The 24586-nt window shown below is 37.5% G+C and overlaps 1 protein-coding gene across 1 annotated transcript; it reads left to right on the forward strand.

Moving 5' to 3' along the window:
- Positions 1-1415: 1415 nt before the first annotated feature.
- Positions 1416-23755, forward strand: LOC107642954 (uncharacterized). Its single transcript, XM_016346470.3, has 35 exons — positions 1416-1950; positions 2065-2786; positions 3425-3550; positions 3630-3715; positions 4106-4214; positions 4633-4728; positions 5276-5338; positions 5429-5488; positions 5646-5714; positions 6438-6519; positions 6678-6730; positions 6841-6906; positions 6984-8216; positions 8877-9869; positions 9974-10309; positions 10645-10900; positions 10993-11215; positions 11303-11693; positions 12952-13101; positions 13186-13407; positions 13510-13731; positions 14399-15046; positions 15362-15622; positions 15710-16057; positions 16316-16728; positions 16809-17238; positions 17500-18798; positions 19160-19420; positions 19510-19800; positions 19878-20363; positions 21150-21581; positions 21730-22008; positions 22141-22689; positions 22996-23202; positions 23346-23755. Exons 1-35 carry the CDS (start codon positions 1893-1895, stop codon positions 23463-23465), a joined length of 11640 nt encoding a protein of 3879 aa, XP_016201956.1. The 5' UTR covers positions 1416-1892; the 3' UTR covers positions 23466-23755.
- The last annotated feature ends 831 nt before the right edge of the window (positions 23756-24586 follow it).

A 24586-nucleotide genomic window follows, 5' to 3' on the forward strand; every position in this document is an offset into this window, starting at 1 on the left:
ACCCACTAATTTTTTTCCTTTCAACAATAGAGAGAAAATGGAGAAAAAATTAAATCTCTCTCTCTACTTCCAATATTACCCTTTTATTTTTTTTCTATATCATTTATAATATAAGGATAAAATTGTCTTTTTATAACATTTCTTTCTTTCTTATTTTCCTTTCATCCAAACACATTTAAAGAAAATAAAAATCCACTCAATTTCTTTCTTTTTCTTTCTTTCCTTTCTATTTCTTTCCTCTCTATTTCTTTCCTTCCAACCAAACATAGAAGTGACTCATTTTATTCACTGAAATTGAAACTAGTCCTTTTACCATTTTTTTTCTCATTTTTTTAATTTAAAATTTTAATATCTTGGATACACTAACTTCAATTCTATTTTTTCATATATCATTTAAATACAAGTGCTTTTATAAAAAATTTTAAGATTTTAGTTTCGATTATATAATTTTTTTATAATTTAACATTGGTAAATTTTGTAATATATAAGTATGTTATTATAAAAAAATAATTATATAATTGATTAGACACATTTTTTCATAAAAAACATGTGTTTTTAACAAGAAATTAATAATTAAAATAAACATTTTTTTCTTATAAAATACACGTTTTCGTTATGTGTAAATGAGTTAGATTGAAGGCACTTCAAGCACTCTCACTACCATCTTTGGCCTCTGCAATCTAGACGAAAGAGGTCGGAGATGGTAATGAGAAAAGCTTAAAATGCCTTCACGTCAACTCTAAGATGGCGGTTATTAGGGGTATCCGCAAGAAAAAAATATTTTATAAGAGTACTGAAAGAGGTCGGAGAATGGAGATGGTAGTGAAGGTAGTTGAAAAGTCTTCACGTCAACTCCAAGTCGACGGTTAGGGTATTCGTAAGAAAAAAAATAATTTATAAAAACACTTTTATTTGAAGAACATGTGAAAAAATAGAATTGAAATTAATGCATTCAAAAATATTGAGAATTTTGAATTTATAGAAAAAAATAAGAAAAACTGATAAATGGACTAGTTTTGTGCACGGCATTCAATTTTAGGGACTAAAATGAGTCATTTAATGCAGGGACTAATTTGGTGCATATACAACGATGACATAATAGATGACACGTGGATGAATACTGTTGCGACACATGATACAAATGGACACGTAGCTAAATAACATTGTGACACATGGTACAATGATTCACGTCAGCATGTCACGTGTCACTGGTCACCACATCATCATACCATTACACGTGGCCAAATCATGAAGTGACACGTGTCATTTATAATCCACGTCATCATACCATGTCATCACGTCGTTAATGAAAAATGAGTCAAAGATTAATATGGTGCATTTTTTTTAATCTCAAGAACATAATTGATGCAATTAGAAATTTTAGTGCACCACATCATCATTTTGGGTTTTAACTCATAATTTGGACGATGATTCATATAATGGTCATATTTCATTCTTATTTGCTGCTTAATACAAAAATGACATGAATTGTGCAAATCTCGGTGGTGCCGAGTGGAGTTACCCACTTTTCCCCCTTGAACACTCGAGAACGATAACAAGAACGCAAAAGAGGAGGGAAAATCAAACACAGCCCCTATTTTAATCTCTGCGTTTTTCTCTTAAGCCCTAATTTCCATTAATACATTCTAACCCCACACACATCATTGTTCTTCTTCTTCTTCTTCTAACGAGAACGAGAATCACAATCTCCGTTGCTCTCAGCTCAACTTCATAGTGCATGGTGCTCTGTCACTGCCACTTGCGCAAATTCCCTTCCCTTTGAACCCTAGAATCACACCATAGACTAAGCTGAATCCGAATTCTTCAGTCAACCTATTAGCCTAGGGTTTTAGCCCCTTCTCATTTGTTGTTTCACGCCTAAACCCTCCAAAATGAGTCCCGTTCAGAATTTCGAGCAACATTCCCGTCACCTCGTCGAGCCTGACCTCCGTATGTTTATCTATTTCTCATCTCTCTTATTTCGTTTTTATTACTGTTTAATTGCCTATAGAAATCGCTAAAGTCTTTTTTTTGTTTATTTTTTATTTTTGGGGGCGAAAATAGCGATTCAGACGAGGTTGAATATGGTGATGGAGGTTAGGGATAGTCTTGAGATTGCTCATACCGCTGAGTACTTGAATTTTCTCAAGTGTTACTTCAGGGCGTTTTCTGCGATACTTCTGCAAGTTACTAAGCCGCAATTTGTTGACAATCCCGAGCACAAGCTTAGAAACATTGTGGTTGAGATATTGAATAGACTGCCACACAGCGAAGTTCTACGACCGTTTGTACAGGACCTCTTGAAGGTTGCTATGCAAGTGCTTACCACCGATAATGAAGAAAATGGATTGATTTGTATCCGTATAATCTTTGACCTTTTGAGGAACTTTAGGCCAACTCTTGAACATGAAGTGCAACCATTTCTTGACTTCGTTTGTAAGATATACCAGAATTTTAAATTAACTGTTAGTCATTTCTTTGACAACATGGCAATGACTGGGGAAGAGGTCAAGCCCATGGAGACTTCACTTTCAGATCAGGGCATAGGCGGTTCCAGTGCCACTGCCACTGGTTCACAGCTTAATCCGAGTACTCGTTCCTTCAAGATAGTAACGGAGAGTCCGCTGGTTGTGATGTTTCTGTTTCAATTGTATAGCCGTCTTGTTCAAGCTAACATCCCTCAATTATTGCCGTTGATGGTTACTGCTATATCAGTTCAGGGCCCTGATAGGGTTCCTCCCCATTTGAAAACTCATTTCATTGAACTCAAGGGTGCACAAGTTAAGGTAAGTTGCTTGTTGTGAAAATCTTAAGGTTGGCTAAATACTGGACAAGAGTTTAAATGAGGTGTTTTTTCATTAGATGGAAAATTGTAATATTTCATTAATTGAAATTTCTCACAATGTATCTGGCCATGGTTAGTGAGATATATAGGAGAGTTCGCGTCACAATTTTAAATCATGGCAACTATTAGGCGGTTGTAAGAGAGACTTAGAGATTGAGACTCGGAGACAAAGATTGAAAGACAGACAGAGACTAAATTAAATCTTTGTATTATTAAAATTTTAGTTCCCATTCCCAGAAATTCTCGTGTCCTTTCTTTTTGGAGGTAGTGAAGGGACTGCAATTTTATATTCCAGAACTGAAATTTTAGTTCAGTCTCTCTGGCCACCAAACACAATTCTGAGTCCCAGTTCCAATCCCAGTCTCAGTACCTTAGTATTTTGAATTGCCAGCATCTCATACTTTTAGCACACATAGTTATAGTAACAAGGAACTTTAGATTTCCACTTGTATCATAGAACATATTGGGTAAATAATGTAAAGACCACGTTTATATTGAAGTTCTATTCATTTCCTTAATTATTCTTCTAACTGTTATCCTACTTACCATGATTAATAGTTTCATTTCTTGTTATTGCAGACAGTTTCTTTTTTAACTTATCTGTTAAAAAGCTATGCCGATTATATAAGGCCGCATGAAGAAAACATATGTAAAAGCATTGTGAGTTTGCTTGTAACATGTTCTGATTCAGTATCTATTAGAAAGGTAATTTTCTTGGGTTGTTTTGCCTTTCTTCTATTGAGTTTCTCTTTCTTTGTTCTAAACCCAAAATTGTTGGATGCAGGAGTTGTTAATATCCCTGAAACATGTCCTCGGAACTGATTTCAGGAGGGGTTTATTTCCTTTGATTGACACTCTACTGGAAGAAAGGTAACATTAGTATCTATTCATGTATTGAGCTGGAGATATCTGTAGATAATTCCAAAAGTGGGATTCTTGTGAATAATATTTCATGAAGTACAGATGATCACTAGATGTGTGCAGTTCTTAATGTGATACCACATATTTGTTATTATTCCTCAATAGTAATAAATTTATCTATGACGATCATGACATATGTTTGTTAGGAAAGAACTAATGAACAGTTAAGCTCCATGAACTATCTTCGTATTGGGAACTCATCTGGCAAGTTTGTTTGGGGTCATAACTTATAACTAGGGCAAGTTGTGTAGTAATGTATGTTTTGTGTAGTTTATTTATGCTTCAAGATTTGTGTCCTCAGTGTTAGAATGTTTTCTTATGGTTATTCAAACTCTTTAGGGTTTTGGTTGGCACTGGGAGAGCATGCTTTGAGACATTGAGGCCGTTGGCTTATAGTCTTCTGGCAGAGATTGTGCATCATGTTCGGCAGGATCTCTCCTTATCACAGGTATGCTTTTTCTTTTATCTCATCATATCTCAGATTGAACTTATCTAAAATGATATATTCTTCATAACAAGGTACTAAGTATGAAACCAAAACACGTAAGTTATACTGATATATAAATTTAGAAATGCTCTTCACCTTTAATTTTCGGTGTCAAAAAAGAATGCAGCACAAAGGCGTTGGTTACGAGGATTCTAAAAGTAACATAAAGCATTATTATCTTTGACCTCAATTTATATATTTTCTTTACATTTTCCTGCAAATTTATCTTATTGGTTTTATAATCTTTAATTCAGTTGGAAGCTTTTTTTTGACTCGTGTGACAGTTTTGATATTATGTTGTTGCAAATATCCTTCACTGATGATGAAATTTTCATTATATGTTGTTCTCTTTACTAATCTGAATTATGCATTGCTGCAGTTGTCGCGAATTATTTACTTATTCTCAAGTAATATGCATGATGCTTCATTATCATTGAGTATCCACACCACATGTGCGCGCTTGATGTTGAATCTGGTGCTTATCTTAAACTCTTCTCTAGAATATAGCTGGTTCATTCTGTGTTTTGATTCTCCAACCTATCCAACCTTCCCATGTTGATTATTAACATCAAGCTTTTTTGTAGGAAAGAAATAAGATATAACTTGGTTGAGACGTTCATTGGTGCTGTTATAAATGTAAAATACTCTTGTTTCATTAGCTTTGGGTAGTTGGACAAAATTATTTATGTGGATTTTATGTGGTGCTTTGTTGACTTTGGTTGGATTAGTCCTTTCTCATGGGATCAAAGGTTCTAGTTGTACAATTTCTTATTTTTTTCTCTATTCTTTGTGACATCTGTCTTTAAGGTTTTCTTTTTGGAGTACATTTTGTTTTCTTTTGTTATCTCAACTGTCTTGGTCAGCAGAACCCCCCCTCCTCCCCAAAAAAAAAAAAAAAAAAAAAAATAAAAACCTAAATAAAAAATTGCTTTTCCATCGTGATAGAAATAGTAGATAATTGGTCTGTTTGCTGATTAAATTCCCAAACGGCTCTCAATTTTTGCTCTATCCATATGATCTAGGTGGAACCAATTTTTGAGAAGGGGGTTGATCAACAGTCTACGGATGAAGCAAGGGTCCTACTGGTCTGTGACATGATTTCTGCTAGATTTTGACAAATTGATATTGTAATTTTTTCCCTAGTTGGGATTGACATGCATTGTTTTATCTTGTAGGGTCGCATTCTGGATGCTTTTGTTGGGAAATTCAGTACTTTCAAACGTACAATACCCCAGGTTATTTATACTTTTAGTAATGTGTTGATGGTAAACTTTTTGGAGATGGGTCTGTCATTTTGTCAGAGCATAACACGTGTATGTGTGTGCAAGTACTTACATTTCAGTGGCTGGAATAGTGTTGGGTGATTGGCTTTTATTTTATTTTATTTTTTAGCTTCTGGAGGAAGGCGAGGAAGGGAAGGATCGCACTACCCTGAGATCAAAGCTTGAACTTCCTGTACAGGTCAAGATGAATTTTCTTTGAGGATTTATTTCTGCTTGTAATATCTTCACATTTGAATTTGTGTCAGACTAACATTATTCTCTTAACTTCATACTACGCTATTTTGGAAGAAAGAACAAAGAAACATAACTCAGTCATAGAGAAATGAAACAGAAAGAGTGCCAAAGTTTTGTATGCTAGTGATTATTTCCCTCCTAACAAGCAATTGAGATGAGAGTTTTTTTTTATCTCAAAAAAAAAAAAAAATCATGTGAGAAATTGCTGGTCCTATATGTTCTTAGCTCTGATGTTTTAGTATTTCTTAACTGCTTCTTGCATCCACTCACTTTACACTATATTCTTGTTCTATGAAGTAAAGGGAAGGATTTAAAGCTACTGTGCTTTCATAATACATGCATCCAAATTGATTTGTTAAAGCTACTGTGTTTTCATGTGGTTATTATAGGACCAAAACCTTTTTAGTAACTTAATCTTTAGTGTTTCCCAATGTTGTTTTACCTGTCCTTAATATAGTTTAATTGTTTTTTGACAACTTGGTTGCATAGTTCTAATTGATGTTTACCAATTACAACAAATAGTAATGTTCCCTGGACTTTCTTGACTAGAACAGTAAAAGCATTTTTCACTTGTAAGAAAATGTTATAAAACTTTGAGTACTTTTATCTTTGCCGTTATGGGAGTTTTGTTTGGCTTGACTCTGTTTGCGGTCCGTGTTCTTTTCAGGCAGTCTTGAATCTGCAGGTCCCTGTAGAGCATTCGAAGGAAGTCAATGATTGCAAACATCTTATTAAGACATTAGTGATGGGTAATTTATTTCCTTAACCCTTCTTCTTCACCTCTCCGGTATAACATTGAGCGTAATGCTGGATAGTTTTATTGCCCCTCGTCCTTTTCTAATTTTAAGATTGTTTAGTATACCCTTTTTATATACAATTAAATTTTAAAGGCTTTTTATTTCTTCAGGAATGAAGACCATTATATGGAGCATTACTCATGCACATTCCCCGAGATCTCAGGTAATGAATCACAGGCATAGTAATTTCCATTTATGGATTGGCCTTCTCTATATCCTTCTGTGTAATATTTTTTATTGTTAAAAAATTTGCATATTTATGGAAAACTGCAGGTGCTTGTCCCACCAGCACCTAATTTATCACCACCCCAAGCATCAAGAGGCATGAGAGAAGATGAGGTACTGCAGATATGCTGATTAGCTCTAATGTTTTTGTCCTAATTTGAAGGGGTGTACTTGACCTTAGTGTTGTGCAGGTCTATAAAGCCTCTGGTGTTCTAAAAAGTGGTGTACATTGCTTAGCACTTTTCAAGGAGAAGGATGAGGAGAGGGAAATGCTTCATCTGTTCTCGCAGATTTTAGCCATCATGGAACCTCGAGACCTTATGGATATGTTCTCGCTCTGTATGCCTGAGCTTTTTGAGTGCATGATATCGAACACTCAACTTGTCCATATATTCTCAACGCTTCTGGCAGCTGTAAAAGTGTACCGTCCATTTGCTGATGTGCTTGTTAATTTCCTTGTGAGCAGTAAACTTGATGTGTTGAAGCACCCAGATTCACCTGCAGCCAAACTGGTTTTACATCTCTTTAGGTTTATATTTGGTGCTGTTTCAAAAGCACCTGCTGATTTTGAACGGATTTTGCAGCCTCATGTGCCTGTTATAATGGATGTTTGCATGAAAAATGCAACCGAGGTTGAAAGGCCTCTTGGTTACATTCAGTTGCTTCGTACAATGTTCAGGGCACTTTCAGGGTGCAAATTCGAACTGTTGCTTCGGGACCTGATCCCCATGTTGCAGCCTTGCCTTAATATGTTGTTGGCTATGCTGGAAGGGCCAACTGGGGAAGATATGAGAGATCTTTTATTGGAGCTCTGCATGACCTTACCTGCCCGGTTGAGTTCTCAGTTACCATATCTTCCTCGTCTGATGAAGCCATTGGTATTATGTCTCAAGGGAAGCGATGAACTAGTGGGTCTTGGATTGCGAACACTTGAATTTTGGGTTGATAGTTTAAATCCTGACTTTCTTGAGCCTAGTATGGCTAATTTCATGTCCGAAATTATTCTGGCCTTGTGGTCTCACCTAAGGCCAGCTCCCTATCCCTGGGGTGCAAAAGCATTGCAACTTCTTGGCAAGTTAGGTGGCCGAAACAGACGCTTCCTCAAAGAGCCTCTGGCACTTGAGTGTAAAGAGAACCCTGAGCATGGGGTCCGTCTAATTCTGACGTTTGAGCCTGCAACACCATTCTTGGTGCCACTTGATCGTTGCATAAATCTTGCTGTGGAAGCTGTAATGAATAGGAATTGTGGTATGGATGCTTTCTTCCGGAAGCAGGCTCTAAAATTTCTTCGTGTTTGTTTATCCTCTCAGCTCAATTTGCCTGGAACTATTGCTGATGAGGGAGTTACATCCAAGCAGTTGTCTGCATTGTTGGTTTCTACAGTTGATCAATCAATACGGAGGTCTGAGTCAACAGATGTAAAGGTTGGTTTGATATTGTTGTGATATTTATCATACCCTACAAAGCATTCGTTCTAGCTCATGCATGTAAATGGATAACTTCCTGTTTCCCATGTTTTATGGATCACTTCTTTGTGAACAGTCAACAATATAATTGAACTATACACATTTCTTTTTTTGTTTGACCTTAATGCTTCCTTAACTTGATAATACCGGATACTTTATTCTTCATCCAGTCTCTACTATCCTCCCTGATGTTTTACTTTTTAGTTCATGTCTTTCTATGTGGGATGGGTTTATGCTTCAGTATGTTAGGTAATGTTTATTTTCAGAGATTGGAACTGGGACTGGGGGACTCAGAATTGTGTTTGGTAGCTAGAGCCAGACATGAAATTTCAGTCCCTTTAGTACCTCCAAAAAGTGGGACACAAGGGACTGAAATTTATAGGGACGGGGATTGACTTTAACATTTTCTTTAATAACTAAGGGTATTTTAGTAAATATTCTTGTTGCATCTTCATATTTATCTTGAACCAAACAAGATAATAAGATATAACTCAGTACTGTACACTTTACACCAAACATAATACAGAGACTTAATTTAGTCTCAGCCTCGGTCTTTGTCTCCGTTCCAAACGCAACCTTATTGTTGTCAGTACAATAATGTTTAACACCTGATTTCAGGCTGATTTAGGGGTAAAGACAAAGACTCAACTTATGGCTGAGAAGTCAGTTTTCAAGATTCTTTTAATGACTGTCATGGCTGCCAATGGTGAACCAGATCTAACAGATCCTGCAGATGATTTTGTTGTCAATATATGTCGCCATTTTGCAGTGATATTTCATATTGATTCTTCATCCGGTAATCTGTCAGCGGCTGCACTGGGTGGTTCGTTACTCTCAAATAATGTTCATGTTGGTTCTAGGCCAAAACCTAATGGCTGTTCAAATCTGAAGGAGCTGGACCCTCTAATATTCTTGGATGCTTTAGTTGATGTACTAGCAGATGAAAACAGGCTCCATGCCAAAGCTGCTCTCTCTGCTTTAAATGTGTTTGCAGAAACACTTGTATTCCTAGCTCGTTCAAAACATACTGATTTTATAATGTCTAGAGGGCCTGGTACACCTATGATTGTCTCTAGCCCATCAATGAATCCTGTGTATTCTCCGCCCCCAAGTGTTCGTGTTCCAGTATTTGAGCAACTTTTGCCCCGTCTTCTGCATTGTTGCTATGGACTTACATGGCAAGCACAAATGGGTGGTGTCATGGGACTGGGTGCTTTGGTAGGGAAGGTCACTGTTGAGACACTCTGCATTTTTCAGGTAAGAATTGTCCGTGGTCTAATATATGTCCTCAAAAAACTTCCCATATATGCTACTAAAGAGCAGGAAGAGACAAGTCAAGTGCTCACACAAGTTCTTCGAGTGGTGAATAATGCTGATGAAGCAAATAGTGAGACACGTAGGCAAAGTTTTCAAGGAGTAGTAGATTTTCTTGCTCAAGAGTTGTTTAACCATAATGCATCTGTCATAGTGAGAAAGAATGTACAATCATGCTTGGCACTCTTAGCTAGCAGGACCGGTAGTGAGGTGTCTGAATTACTCGAGCCATTATACCAGCCTTTGCTCCAGCCTCTTATAATGCGTCCCCTCAAGCTAAAGACTGTTGATCAGCAGGTTCCCTGAATTCTTTATTTCCAGATGGCTACTTATTTGCTCTTGCTCTATCTTTGAGCATTTATCCATTTATTAGTTGACTTGAGTATATTCTTTTTGTTTAGGTTGGAACAGTTACAGCTTTGAATTTTTGTTTGGCTTTGAGACCTCCTCTTCTCAAGTTGACTCCAGAGCTAGTTAACTTCCTGCAAGATGCATTGCAAATAGCTGAATCTGATGACAATGCTTGGGTTGCTAAGTTTATCAACCCTAAGGTCGTTACATCATTGACCAAGCTCCGGACAGCTTGCATTGAGCTGCTGTGTACAACAATGGCATGGGCTGATTTTAAGACTCCAAATCACTCTGAATTGCGTGCGAAGATTATTTCAATGTTTTTCAAGTCTCTGACTTGTCGGACACCTGAAATTGTTGCTGTTGCAAAGGAGGGCCTACGACAGGTACTTTATGATGTATTGTTTCGTCATCACTGGCTTGACCAGAAAGCATTCACGGATATTGTGCTAATCCAAAAAATGTGGCTGCTCGTATTTGAAAATTTTGATATTTGAATGCTTAAGTCCTGTTAATCTGTTATGTACGAGATCAATTGTTTCTGATTATGTGGTCCATTTCATAAAAATATCTTTTTACTTATTTTTAAATTTATGGTACTGTTTTGATGGTACCGCAGAAAATCAATGGATATGTGTTTTGCTGTGTACATTTATTCTTTTGGAAGGATGGTGATTTTATAAAAAATATATTTATTTTATTTTGTTACCATGTCAATTAGGTTATTAATCAGAGGATGCCCAAAGAACTTTTACAAAGTAGCCTTAGGCCTATATTGGTCAATTTAGCGCACACAAAAAATCTCAGCATGCCACTTCTGCAAGGGCTAGCTCGCCTCCTTGAGCTGTTGTCCAATTGGTTTAATGTCACGCTGGGTGGTAAACTTTTGGAGCATCTAAAGAGGTGGCTGGAGCCTGAAAAGCTGGCACAGAGTCAGAAGTCATGGAAGGCTGGTGAAGAACCAAAAATTGCTGCAGGTATAACATCTAGGGTTTAACAACCTATTTAATGTATGTCTCTGATACAATTTCCTTAACTCGTGCACTGATGACATTGTGTATCTGTGCAGCTATAATTGAGCTTTTTCACTTGCTTCCTGCTGCTGCTTCAAAATTCCTTGATGAACTTGTAACCTTGACTATTGACTTGGAAGGAGCTCTTCCCCCGGGACAGGTGTACAGTGAAATCAACAGTCCATATCGACTTCCACTTACGAAGTTCTTAAATCGATATGCACCGCTTGCAGTTGATTATTTTCTTGCTAGATTAAGTGAACCAAAATATTTCAGGCGGTAAGCTTGTGCGCTTAATTTCAATTATAAGTCTATCAGGTTGGATGCTGACATTTTTCTGTTTCATGCTTTTCTCTACAAATTCAGTTTTATGTATATTATTCGATCAGAAGCTGGTCAGCCTTTGAGAGATGAACTTGCAAAATCACCACAAAAGATTCTTTCAAGTGCATTCTCTGAATATCTGCCCAAGTCTGATGTGGCAATGGCTCCTGGATCCACAAGTACGCATACTGGTTTATTAGCTGAAGATAGCCTTGCTGCTCCTTCGACTGATGCTTCTAATCCGCCTGCTCCTGTTCCGAGTGAAACTTCTAATGCTTATTTCCAGGGACTAGCACTTATAAAAACCCTGGTCAAATTAATCCCTGGTTGGTTACAGAGTAATCGGATTGTGTTTGATACATTAGTACTTGTTTGGAAGTCACCTGCAAGGATATCCCGACTGCAAAATGAACAAGAGCTGAACCTAGTGCAAGTAAGTCAGCAATCTCAATTTAGGTACTTTTGTTTCATGATTATTAACGGAAGGAATTACTTAATAGCAAGTTTTTTTCCATCCTGTCACTGCATGGCATTGATGAGTTGGGTTTGTTGCGTCATATTAAGATGTTTCTATAATTTTGATTGCTGTTTTTGGTTTTGATTCCATTCTTTTGCATCTTAACAAAACTACAAAAGACTGTAGAATGATGGAAGGCATGGGATCTGGACACTCAAATGTCAGAGTCTTGCTGTTATTGAAATCTTTGTTGGAAATATTGGTCATGTCTGTGCTATTTGATTCTAAACTTGAAATTTTGTAAAATTCTTAAACTTGTATTTGATGCCCTGCTTTATGATCTCTTGTTGCAATAATCTCCCTTTTCATCATTGATCCATTATTATGATGTATTGAGGGGTATCACATTTTGGAAGAGAAAATGGTCTCTTATATTCCCCACTTTTGTAGCGTTTACAACTCATGTTTTGCATGCCACTAGCTCTAGTCAGCTTTCAATGTCAATTTCAAGCATTTTAAAATATGTGCTCGCGCGTGCGTGCGTGATTCTTTTTTTTTTTGCTGACCAGGCACATATGTGCATATGAATTAGGTGCATCTTTAAATTACAGTGGACTTATTTTCTAGATTTTGCATTTACAACCTTGTTCAAGTTGTTTGCACTTATTTTGTTGGTTTCTTTTACATGTTATCTTCCATTAGGACTTTGTAGGGAATATTTTTGGATGCAAGAGGATATGTTTTTAGTGGGATCTTTTGATTTGGCATGAATGCAATCACATTTGCCCATGTCATATCCCCCCACTTTTCTTTTAACCTTTAATTATTTCGTGCATTCATCTTATGACACCATTATACAATATTCCTGTAATACTATTAATTAAAAATTGGACGATAAGGTCATTCTTCCTAATAAACAATCCAATGCTATATTATATCTAAAATTTTCTTTATGCTGTATTAGATAATTCCACCATGGCAATGACAACTTCATCAAAGTAAATGTGTCATTTGATAATGAATGTGTCTGTGTCATTAGAAAATGGATGTGTCTGGATAATGTTTTTGGTTTGCACTTGTTACAACAATAATTATCTACAGCCCTTTCCATGTTTTCTCATTTCAAATTTGATATTGTAAAGGTAGATCTTAGACAGTTTCAACTCCCATGCTCAATTGTTGATTTTAAATGGTTTGACATGGTTGACTGATCGAGTTGTTTTTGTGATCCCAGGTTAAAGAAAGTAAATGGCTTGTGAAATGTTTCCTGAACTATTTGAGACATGACAAGAATGAAGTGAATGTTCTCTTTGATATACTTACCATATTCTTATTTCATAGTCGTATCGACTACACATTCCTGAAGGAGTTTTACATTATTGAGGTATTTCATCTGATTTTTTTCCTTCTGTCTGATCACAATTCATTGTTAAATTTGACTCGTACTGACTATCTTGATATCCTTTAGGTTGCAGAAGGCTATACGCCGAGTATGAAGAAGGCTCTTCTATTGCATTTTCTGAACCTTTTTCAATCAAAACAACTTAGTCTTGATCATTTGGTGATTGTTATGCAAATGCTTATCCTTCCCATGCTTGCACATGCCTTTCAAAATGGCCAAAGTTGGGAGGTTGTTGATCCAGCTATTATAAAAACAATTGTTGATAAACTTCTTGATCCTCCAGAAGAGGTACAATATACTATGCTAGTTTCTTATTAAGCCTTCTTTCATGCCTTGATGATTCAGAGCGTCACTCATTCACTTTCATTGCATAATGTCCATCTTCTGTAGGTTTCTGCTGAGTATGATGAGCCTTTAAGAATAGAACTACTACAGCTTGCGACTTTGCTTCTTAAGTATCTTCAAAATGATCTCGTGCATCATAGGAAGGAACTGATAAAGTTTGGATGGAATCATCTTAAGCGTGAAGATACAGCAAGCAAACAGTGGGCATTTGTGAATGTTTGCCACTTCTTGGAAGCATATCAAGCCCCAGAAAAAATAATACTTCAGGTAAAGAAACCTTAACCTTTATACATGAAGATAACCGGGCTTGCTATTATGTAGATGATCGATAATATTTTCTTATGGAAAGACAGTTCCTTCAAACCACTTGGGTTAATTTCCTTTATTTAAATTTCAATGACTAATGTGAAATTGTTACTCTGAGGGATAGATGAAATATATTCCTAAGAAGCTGTTAAAAGCCAGAGCTGGCATAATGATTCAAAATATTATTTTTGGATTATAGGGGGGACAGTGTTTGGATGCACTGGCAAATCCACTTTGCCTAATCAATTTATACCAGTTTCTGTATTTATTTATTAAGGCAATTTTATTACTTTCTTGACAATTGTGACATCTATCATGTTTATAGTTTAATCGTTGTTTTCATCAAGAGTGTGTTTGGCTGGGGTTAGTTTTCTGAATGGCATAAAACCAAATAGAACTCACTTAGTGCAACTCATAAGAGGCCAGCGGAGTATGATGAATCATGAGCTTTCAAGTTAAAACTATATTTATGCATGCTGAACAAATTTCTCATCAAGCATAGCTGGAAAGAGTTCTATTGCTTCATCTGAAAATTTTATAAAAAGACCGACTTTATTCTGTGTATTAAGAGCATATTGATCAAGTATTCGTGAGGATGCACTAGCACTAAACTGTTTTGTGATCACAGGTTTTTGTAGCTCTTCTTAGGACATGCCAACCAGAAAATAAAATGCTGGTAAAGCAGGCTCTTGACATACTGATGCCTGCACTACCTCGACGTTTGCCCCTTGGTGAGTCTCGGATGCCCATATGGATAAGATACACTAAGAAGATTCTTGTTGAGGAAGGCCATTCAATTCCGAATCTCATCCACATATTCCAACTCATTGTCCGCCATTCAGATCTGTTCTACACCTGCAGAGCACAGTTTGTTCCTCAGATGGTGAATTCTTTAAGTCGCTTGGGATTGCCGTATAATACCACAGCAGAAAACAGACGACTCGCTATTGAGCTTGCAGGATTGGTTGTTAATTGGGAAAAGCGACGACAAAATGAGATGAAAATTGTTACTGAAAATGATCCTTCCCACCAAGTCAATGATGTCTTCAATCCTAGTATATCTGATTCTAAGCGATCTGTTGATGGTTCCACATTTTCTGAAGAAACATCTAAGCGAATAAAAGCAGAACCTGGTCTGCCATCCCTAGGTGTGATGTCACCTGGTGGTCCATCATCAATTCCCAACATTGAAACCCCAGGATCTGCCAGTCAACCTGACGAAGAATTTAAACCAAATGCTGCTATGGAGGAAATGATTATAAACTTTCTTATCAGAGTGAGGCTTACTTTCTAATATTCTTTTTAATGTTTTGCCTAGTGTTGGTGCTGCCAGATTAAGGCTATATCCAATACTTGTATTCCCTGGTTTCTTTCTTCCATTTTGTCTTATTACATGGTTTATGAGGCTCTTCCTGCCATTATAATACATTAATTGTTCAAAGGATCACCTGAGACAAAAGAGATTTAGACCTGTTCTTAAAGTTTTGAGCCAAAAGTTAGTTATTGAACAGTTAAACAATCCTATATTGAAGTGTCACTTTTCAATACACTTTCTTCTGAATTTATGATGATTCTGCATCTGACTTTTTAGGTTGCCTTGGTCATTGAGCCTAAGGACAAAGAAGCAAGTGCAATGTACAAACAAGCTTTGGAGCTTTTGTCACAGGCATTAGAAGTGTGGCCAAATGCAAATGTAAAATTCAATTATTTAGAAAAGTTGCTAAGCAGTATTCAGCCATCCCAGGCAAAGGACCCTTCCACGGCACTGGCACAGGGTTTGGATGTCATGAACAAAGTTTTAGAGAAACAGCCTCACTTGTTCATAAGAAACAACATTAACCAGATTTCTCAAGTAGGTCAAATTTTATTTATTTATTTATTTATTACCGATTTACGAAATAGTTTGCTGGATATAGTAATGAAATTGTCGTTCCTCCAGATTCTTGAACCATGTTTCAAGCACAAACTTTTAGATGCCGGCAAGTCTTTTTGCTCCCTGTTGAAGATGATCTTCATTGCGTTTCCTCAGGAAGCAGCCACAACGCCTGCTGATGTTAAGTTGTTGTACCAGAAGCTTGATGATTTGATACAGAAACATGTCACCACTGTTACAGCTCCTCAAACATCTAGTGATGATAATAATGCTAGTTCAATTAGTTTCCTGTTGCTTGTCCTAAAAACTTTGACAGAGGTACAAAGAAACTTTATTGATCCTTCATTTCTAGTTCGTATTCTTCAGCGGCTGCAGCGTGATATGGGGTCAACAGCAGGTTCTCATTTGAGACAGGTACGTTGGTTTATTCTCTTTATTGTGTTAGTAAATTCTTTTGTTTCATGATTTCTTTTCAATCTTAGGTAAAATATACAATTTCGATCAATGTGAAAATGAAATTGAAAACAAAGGAATCAGTGGTGATTGGAAGTATTTGCTTTGTTCATATTGTTTTGTCTTTTATATGTGCCAGTTCTTATTTTCTGCATTATACACGCTTTAAATAGAACTTGAAGGTTTCTTTTAAATAAGAATTTTGTCCAACATAATTAGGGCCAGAGAACAGATCCAGATTCTGCGGTCACATCCTCTCGTCAAGGAGCTGATGTAGGAGCCGTTATTTCAAATCTTAAGTCAATCTTAAAACTAATCACTGAAAGGGTGATGGTTGTTCCTGAGTGCAAGCGATCTGTGTCTCAAATATTAAATGCTTTGCTCTCAGAGAAGGGTATTGATGCTAGTGTACTCCTTTGCATACTTGATGTGATTAAAGGGTGGATTGAAGAAGACTTCTGCAAACAAGGAACTTCAATGATGTCAAGTGCCTTTCTGAATCTCAAGGAAATAATTGCTTTTCTGCAGAAGCTTTCACAAGTTGATAAGCAGAACTTCTCTCCAGTTGCTCTGGAAGAATGGGACCGGAAATATCTTGAACTTCTTTATGGGATTTGTGCAGATATAAATAAGTAAGTAATGCATCTTTGATTATTCTTTCCTATGCATTGGGTTCCATTCTGTAATTACTTATATTTATATTGACTTTCAGATACCCTACACATGTGCGTCAAGAGGTTTTCCAAAAGGTCGAAAGGCAGTTTATGCTTGGTTTACGAGCTAAAGATCCTGAAATTAGGATGAAATTTTTCTCTCTCTATCATGAATCCCTTGGGAAGAGTCTTTTCACTAGGCTTCAATTCATTATCCAAGTTCAGGACTGGACAGCTCTAAGTGATGTCTTTTGGCTCAAACAAGGCCTTGATCTGCTCTTGGCAATATTGGTTGAGGATAAACCTATAACACTAGCTCCAAATTCTGCCAGGGTTCAACCACTTTTGATTTCAAGCACTCCTGTGGAATCATCTGGGATGCAGCACAAGGTCAGTGATGTTTCTGAAGGAACAGAGGATGCTCCACTAACGTTTGAGGCCCTTGTGAATAAGCATGCACAGTTTCTTAACAGCATGAGCAAACTCCAGGTAAATGAACTGAGGTTCGTTGACTTGTATGCAAGTACTTTTTTTGCATATTATGTTAACTTGTATTATGTGGCAGTGGATGGACTTCTCAGTATATTAATATTAATATTAATAATTATTAAATGGTGGTCTTATGTTTCTCCATTTTTCAAATTGTCAAAGTGCTATGTCCCCTTACTGTTTTGCTATGGTCCTAACTTCGGTGACAGATAGTAGCAAATGTGTTCATTTTGGCTTACACATTGATAACAAATTTTCCAGGTGGCTGATCTGTTAATTCCGCTGAGAGAGCTAGCCCATACAGATGCTAATGTTGCGTATCATTTGTGGGTTTTGGTATTTCCAATTGTTTGGGTTACATTACATAAAGATGAACAGGTAGCACTTGCTAAACCGATGATTGCTCTTTTGTCTAAAGATTACCACAAGAGGCAGCAGGCCAGCAGACCAAATGTAGTGCAAGCTCTATTAGAAGGGCTTCAGTTGAGCCATCCTCAACCCAGAATGCCAAGCGAGCTCATCAAATATATTGGAAAAACTTATAATGCATGGCACATTGCACTGGCTTTGCTGGAAAGCCATGTTATGTTGTTCCCAAATGAATCCAAATGCTCTGAGTCTCTTGCTGAGCTCTATCGATTGCTAAATGAAGATGATATGCGATGTGGGCTATGGAAGAAGAGGTCACTGACTGCAGAAACCAGGGCTGGGCTTTCCCTTGTTCAACATGGTTACTGGCAGCGAGCTCAAAGTCTCTTTTTTCAGGCTATGATGAAGGCAACTCAAGGAACATATAACAACACTGTGCCAAAGGCTGAGATGTGTCTTTGGGAAGAGCAATGGTTATACTGTGCTAGTCAACTCAGTCAATGGGATGCTCTGGCAGAGTTTGGTAAGAGTGTTGAGAACTATGAAATTCTGCTGGACAGTCTCTGGAAATTGCCTGATTGGACATATATGAAGGAGCATGTCATGCCAAAAGCTCAAGTGGAAGAAACACCTAAACTTCGTCTGATTCAAGCATACTTTACACTTCATGACAAAAGTACAAATGGTGTGGGGGATGCGGAGAACATGGTGGGTAAGGGTGTCGATCTTGCACTGGAACAATGGTGGCAGCTGCCTGAAATGTCTGTTCATTCCCGAATCCCCCTTCTGCAGCAATTCCAACAAATAGTTGAAGTTCAAGAGTCAGCTAGGATTATAATGGACATTTCCAATGGAAATAAACACTCTGGAAATTCTGTTGTTGGTGTGCAGGGAAATCTTTATGCTGATCTGAAGGACATTCTTGAGACTTGGAGACTTAGAACTCCAAATAAATGGGATAACATGTCTGTTTGGTATGATTTGCTGCAGTGGAGAAATGAAATGTATAATTCTGTGATAGAAGCTTTCAAAGATTTTGGCTCCACGAATTCGACACTTCATCATCTTGGCTACCGTGACAAAGCATGGACTGTCAATAGGCTTGCTCACATTGCTCGTAAGCAAGGCCTGTTTGATGTTTGTGTCACCATACTTGAAAAATTATATGGTCATTCAACCATGGAAGTGCAGGTATGATACCTAGTATTTATTTCTTGTAGGTTTGAAGAGATTTGTTTATCTTTTGCCTTTATATTATTGTCTATTCATGGAATTATTATAGTTTTCTTTCCTTGTGTGGTTATTACATTATGTAAATTCTGAGAATTTAGTATGGCCGCTCCTAGGTTTTTCCTCATTCTGTCTTAAGCCTAGTCTCTAGCACGACTTAACACACATCAATCATGTGGACAATCTTTGATAAATTGTGTTTTGTTTTAGGTTGCCTGTTTTGTTTGCTGATTACATGTCCTTTGTTAACAACAGTGAAATCTGAATTATGTTGAACTCATATAAGATGTTATCTAAATGACTGTTTTTGATGTATTTTCAGGAAGCCTTTGTTAAGATAACAGAGCAGGCAAAGGCATACTTAGAAACAAAGGGGGAACTTACAAGTGGTCTTAATCTGATCAACAGCACTAATCTGGAATATTTTCCAGCAAAGCACAAGGCAGAAATTTTCCGTCTGAAAGGGGATTTCTTGTTGAAATTGAATGACTCTGAAGATGCTAATCTTGCTTATTCAAACGCCATTAGTCTTTTTAAGAACTTGCCTAAGGGATGGATAAGCTGGGGAAACTATTGTGATATTGTAATCACTCTTATCTACTTTCGATTCTCGTTCATTTCAATTATTCCTAATTTGAGCTTTATTACTTATCTGTCATCTTCTTTAAATAGGCTTACAGAGAAACTCATGATGAGATCTGGTTGGAATATGCTGTTAGTTGCTTCTTACAAGGTGTAAAATTTGGTGTGTCTAATTCAAGAAGCCATCTAGCTCGCGTGCTTTATCTTCTTAGCTTTGACACTGCTAACGAGCCTGTTGGGAGGTCATTTGATAAGTTCTTTGACCAAGTACCTCATTGGGTTTGGCTCTCTTGGATTCCACAGCTTTTGCTCTCCCTTCAGAGGACAGAAGCCCCACATTGTAAACTTGTTCTTCTGAAGATTGCAACCTTGTATCCTCAGGTAACCGTTATTTGCATATGTTAATTGCAAATTCATATATCTTAAAAGTAATCTCAACTTGCTGTTCTCAATTTTAGGCTCTGTATTACTGGCTGCGGACATATTTATTGGAGCGGCGTGATGTTGCCAATAAATCTGAACTGGGTAGATTAGCAATGGTTCAGCAAAGAGCACAACAAAGTGTATCTGGTTCTAGTGGAGGCTCTCTAGGTGGGTTGGCCGATGGTAGCACAAGAGTACAAGGTCCGGGTGGTACCACCTTGTCATCTGATGTTCAAGTTCACCAAGGCTCTCAATCTGCTGGTGGAATTGGATCCCATGATGGTGGAAACTCACATGGGCAAGAAGCTGAAAGGTCTACAAGTGCAGAAAGCAGCATGCATAATGGTAATGACCAACCACTGCAGCAAGGTTCTGCAAACCTCAATGAAGCTGGGCAGAATACGTTAAGGCGTGCTGGTGCTTTAGGTTTTGTGGCATCTGCTGCCAGTGCTTTTGATGCTGCAAAAGACATAATGGAGGCTCTTAGGAGCAAGCATGCTAATTTGGCTAGTGAACTTGAGGTGATCTTTATTCAGTTGTTTTACGTTGCTTCACAGTAAATGCATACCCCCTCACCTTCCCTAATCCCTATACTTATGAGTGTGCATGCATAAGGCTGCTCTTGTGCCTCAAACAAATCATGCTTGCAATAATAGTATTTCAATAGTTGTACATTTTGCTTGTTAAATGGACCTTTGATTCAGTGGTGATTGGACATGAAAGACATATTGTTCTAGGCAAAAGGAGTTAGATATATAATAAACTTATATATTAAGTGTTTGACGGTAGTACAAGTCTCACATCTTTTAAAGATATAGTCTCTAGAGAGTTTATAAATGTGAGACATCATCACCTTTAAAGTTAGCATTTGGGTGGGTTAGGCACACTTAATTTCTAAGATGGTATCAGAGCATAATCGATCCAATGTTGGGCCATCCGGTAGATGTTCATTCCTGCAATCAAATTTCACACTTCAGATGATCATCCCTGGGTGTGAAGGTGTTTACCAGTCCCACAACTTTCAAAGATATAGTCTCTAGAGAATTTATAAGTGTGAGACAACTCTCATCGCTTAAAACTGGCTTTTGAAGTGAGTTAGACCCACTTAATTTCTAAGAGATGGAATTATGAATTAAAGTAGTGGAGGAGGGATGACTTGTACCATATTGTATTATGGCACCAGTGTTAAATAAATAAAAGACTTCGATATGTCTGGCTTACATCAATTCATCTAGGGATCAGATCTGACTCTGTTTCATATACTAGAATTTAATTGGATGATATATGACAAACTATTCATTTTTCAGATCCTACTAACAGAAATTGGCTCAAGGTTTGTCACTCTCCCTGAGGAGAGACTTTTGGCGGTAGTTAATGCTTTGCTCCATCGCTGCTACAAATATCCTACTGCTACAACTGCTGAAGTTCCTCAATCTCTCAAGAAGGAGCTCTCAGGCGTTTGTAGGGCTTGCTTTTCTGCAGATGCTGTAAATAAGCATGTCGATTTTGTGAGGGAGTATAAACAGGATTTTGAACGTGACCTTGACCCAGAAAGCACAGCCACTTTCCCATGTACCCTCTCTCAACTGACTGAGCGGTTGAAGCACTGGAAAAATGTTCTACAAAGTAATGTGGAGGACAGGTTTCCAGCAGTTTTGAAGTTAGAAGAAGAAAGCAGGGTGTTGCGGGACTTCCATGTCATTGATGTGGAAGTACCTGGGCAGTATTTCATTGATCAGGTGACACTTGAGTTGATTTTCTTCGACACTGCTAAACTTTTGTTTCTTACTAGTATATTAATTTTCTATTTTATATATATTGTTTGCTAAAGGTCGGGCAATTTTGGTGCTTCCTATTGCTGATTCTAAATTCTTCATTTTTGTTCAGGAGATTGCACCAGATCATACTGTGAAGTTGGACAGGGTTGCAGCAGATATTCCAATTGTGAGAAGGCACGGGAGCAGTTTCCGGCGTTTGACTTTAATTGGCTCTGATGGTTCCCAGCGTCATTTTATCGTTCAGACATCTCTGACTCCCAATGCCAGAAGTGATGAGCGCATATTGCAGCTTTTCCGTGTGATGAACCAAATGTTTGAGAAGCACAAGGAATCCAGACGCCGTCACATAGGCATTAATACACCAATAATTATTCCTGTTTGGTCCCAGGTTAGATTATGATTATGTAATTTTTTCTTCTGTTTTGTGGGATGGACCCATAGCCTTAACTGGAATTAGACTACCAAGAGTGCAGATGGAAACCTCTACCTACCACTAATCCTTGAAATGATGCATGGGCAGGTTCGCATGGTTGAAGATGATCTGATGTATAGTACTTTCCTTGAGGTCTATGAGAATCATTGTGCAAGGAATGATCGTGAGGCAGATCATCCAATTACCTACTTCAAGGAGCAGTTGAACCAGGCTATATCTGGGCAAATATCACCAGAAGCTGTTGTTGATCTACGCCTGCAAGCCTATAATGAAATAACAAAAAATCTTGTTACTGACAACATCTTTTCACAGTATATGTACAAAACTCTGCCAAGTGGCAACCATATGTGGGCTTTCAAGAAGCAATTCGCCATCCAGTTGGCTCTTTCGAGTTTCATGTCTTATATGCTACAAATTGGTGGAAGATCCCCTAACAAGATTTTGTTCGCAAAGAATACTGGAAAAATATTTCAAACTGATTTTCACCCTGCGTATGATGTAAATGGACTGATTGAGTTCAATGAGCCAGTCCCATTCAGGTTAACAAGGAATATGCAAGCATTTTTCTCCCATGGAGTAGAAGGTCTTATTGTATCTTCAATGTGTGCAGCAGCACAGGCCGTGGCATCACCTAAAGTAAGAATTAAGTAAAATTACTTGCACACCAGACACACCTATCAACTTAAAACATTTTTAACCAAGTCTTGCGGTTAGCCCACTAGTTCGCTTAAGAAAGTGTCAGGGTTCGAATCCCACCGTGTGTATGCACCAATCCATTGGCCAATAGCAAACTCTTAAATGGATTTTCCCTTGACCTGCTGGGTTGGAATATACCGGGGAAACCAAAAAAAAAAAAAAACATTTTTATCAATATTGTTTCTTTTAATTATTTATGCCATCCAAGGCTTCCCATTGATATTTTTGGTGTTTTTCCCGATGCAGCAAAGTCAACATCTGTGGCATCATCTTGCAATGTTTTTCCGCGATGAGCTATTGTCATGGTCTTGGAGAAGGCCGCTTGGGATGCCCATGGCCCCCATGGCTGGTGGAACAATGAGTCCCGTTGACTTCAAACAGAAGGTTATCACAAATGTGGAGCACGTTGTAGGAAGGATTAAGGGGATAGCCCCACAGAACTACTCTGAAGAGGTGAGCAACTAAACAAATTTGTGTGTTGCTCTTTCTGTTCATATTTTTATTCAGCTGCCTCCTTAATTTCTGTCATTGGTGTTCTTTTCCTTTATTTTTTCTGCTATTTAAAACTGGAGCACTACTGATTGTGTCGTATGTAGGAGGAAAATGCCATGGAGCCACCCCAACCCGTGCAGAGGGGTGTTACTGAGTTGGTTGAGGCTGCCTTAAACCCAAGGAACTTGTGCATGATGGATCCAACGTGGCATCCCTGGTTCTAAGATCCAAAACTAGTCTCTTGTAAATACGTGTCGATATTAGGCTATTAGGTTTATCGAGCGATAAAACTTATCATTGGGAACCAAGGTGTAAATAACTTGGGTCACTATGATCAGGTGTATATGAGGGTGACACAGATACTGAAGTCTTTTCTATAATTGTATACGGCGTGGGAGCCGAAAAGTAAATTCCTCATGGGATCGAGTAGTGTCGAGAAGAGGCTTCAAATCTGATGAAAAACTAATTTATATGTAGAATTTGTTTAAATTTAAATTATTTTTTATTTCCTTAATTGCATTCTGTTTCAAACTATACTTGGATCCAAGGTGTAAACTTGGGTCACTTTGATCAGTGTAGATGAGGCTGACACAGTAGCTGCTAATTTTATCATGTTGTGTACCTAGCAAACGGTCAATCAAGTGGATCATTAGGTGCAAGCTTCAATGAAATTACAAAGTATTTTTGTACAGCGTGGGATAGCGAAAAGTAAATCCTTTTTGGGATCGAGTAAGTATCGAGAACGAGAACTGGTGGCTTCAAATCCGATGATATTGTCACAATCACCTAAAGAAAAACTAATGTAGAATTTCAACTAGGGCTGCACATGGATCGGATAATATCCGCATATCCGCGGTAATTATCCGCATCCGATCCGAATTTTGCGGATATTATCCGATCCGCAGAGCCATCGGATCGGATCCGCACTATGGTCGGATCGGATTGCGGATTTGACAGTGATATCCGCGGATCCGATCCGCAAATCCGCATATCCGCACATCACATATAAATAGCATAGTTTAAGAAAATAAATCCTAATGTGATATGAATTTTAGTGTGTTATTTATGAATTTTATGATATTTTGTTTTTAATTTTTTATGTTGTACTTCAACTTAGAATAATTAAACTTAAATCTTGTGTTATTATTTTGTTTTTGTTATTCAAAAGAACTATTATTGATAATATTTTAGGAGTAAATAGGTTTAAACAGATAAAAAAATGAATTTTTTGGATTTTTTTTGTAAAAATAGTCAAATTGAATCTTAAAATAGTTTTTTTTTTTTTAATTATGCGGATATACTCGATATTCGATCCGATCTGATCCGCAAGTATGCGGATCGGATC

The sequence above is a fragment of the Arachis ipaensis genome, chromosome B5, assembly GCF_059453495.1.
Source record: "Arachis ipaensis isolate K30076 ecotype BB chromosome B5, ASM5945349v1, whole genome shotgun sequence".
Taxonomy (NCBI): Eukaryota; Viridiplantae; Streptophyta; class Magnoliopsida; order Fabales; family Fabaceae; genus Arachis; species Arachis ipaensis.

Bases quoted from the DNA above. Each gene is read 5' to 3' on its own strand.
- LOC107642954 (XM_016346470.3), top strand. From the start codon at position 1,893: ATGAGTCCCGTTCAGAATTTCGAGCAACATTCCCGTCACCTCGTCGAG. The intron at 1,951-2,064 runs GTATGTTTATCT...GGGCGAAAATAG, and splicing joins CCTCGTCGAGCCTGACCTCC to CGATTCAGACGAGGTTGAAT. The intron at 15,623-15,709 runs GTAGGTCAAATT...TCGTTCCTCCAG, and splicing joins ACATTAACCAGATTTCTCAA to ATTCTTGAACCATGTTTCAA.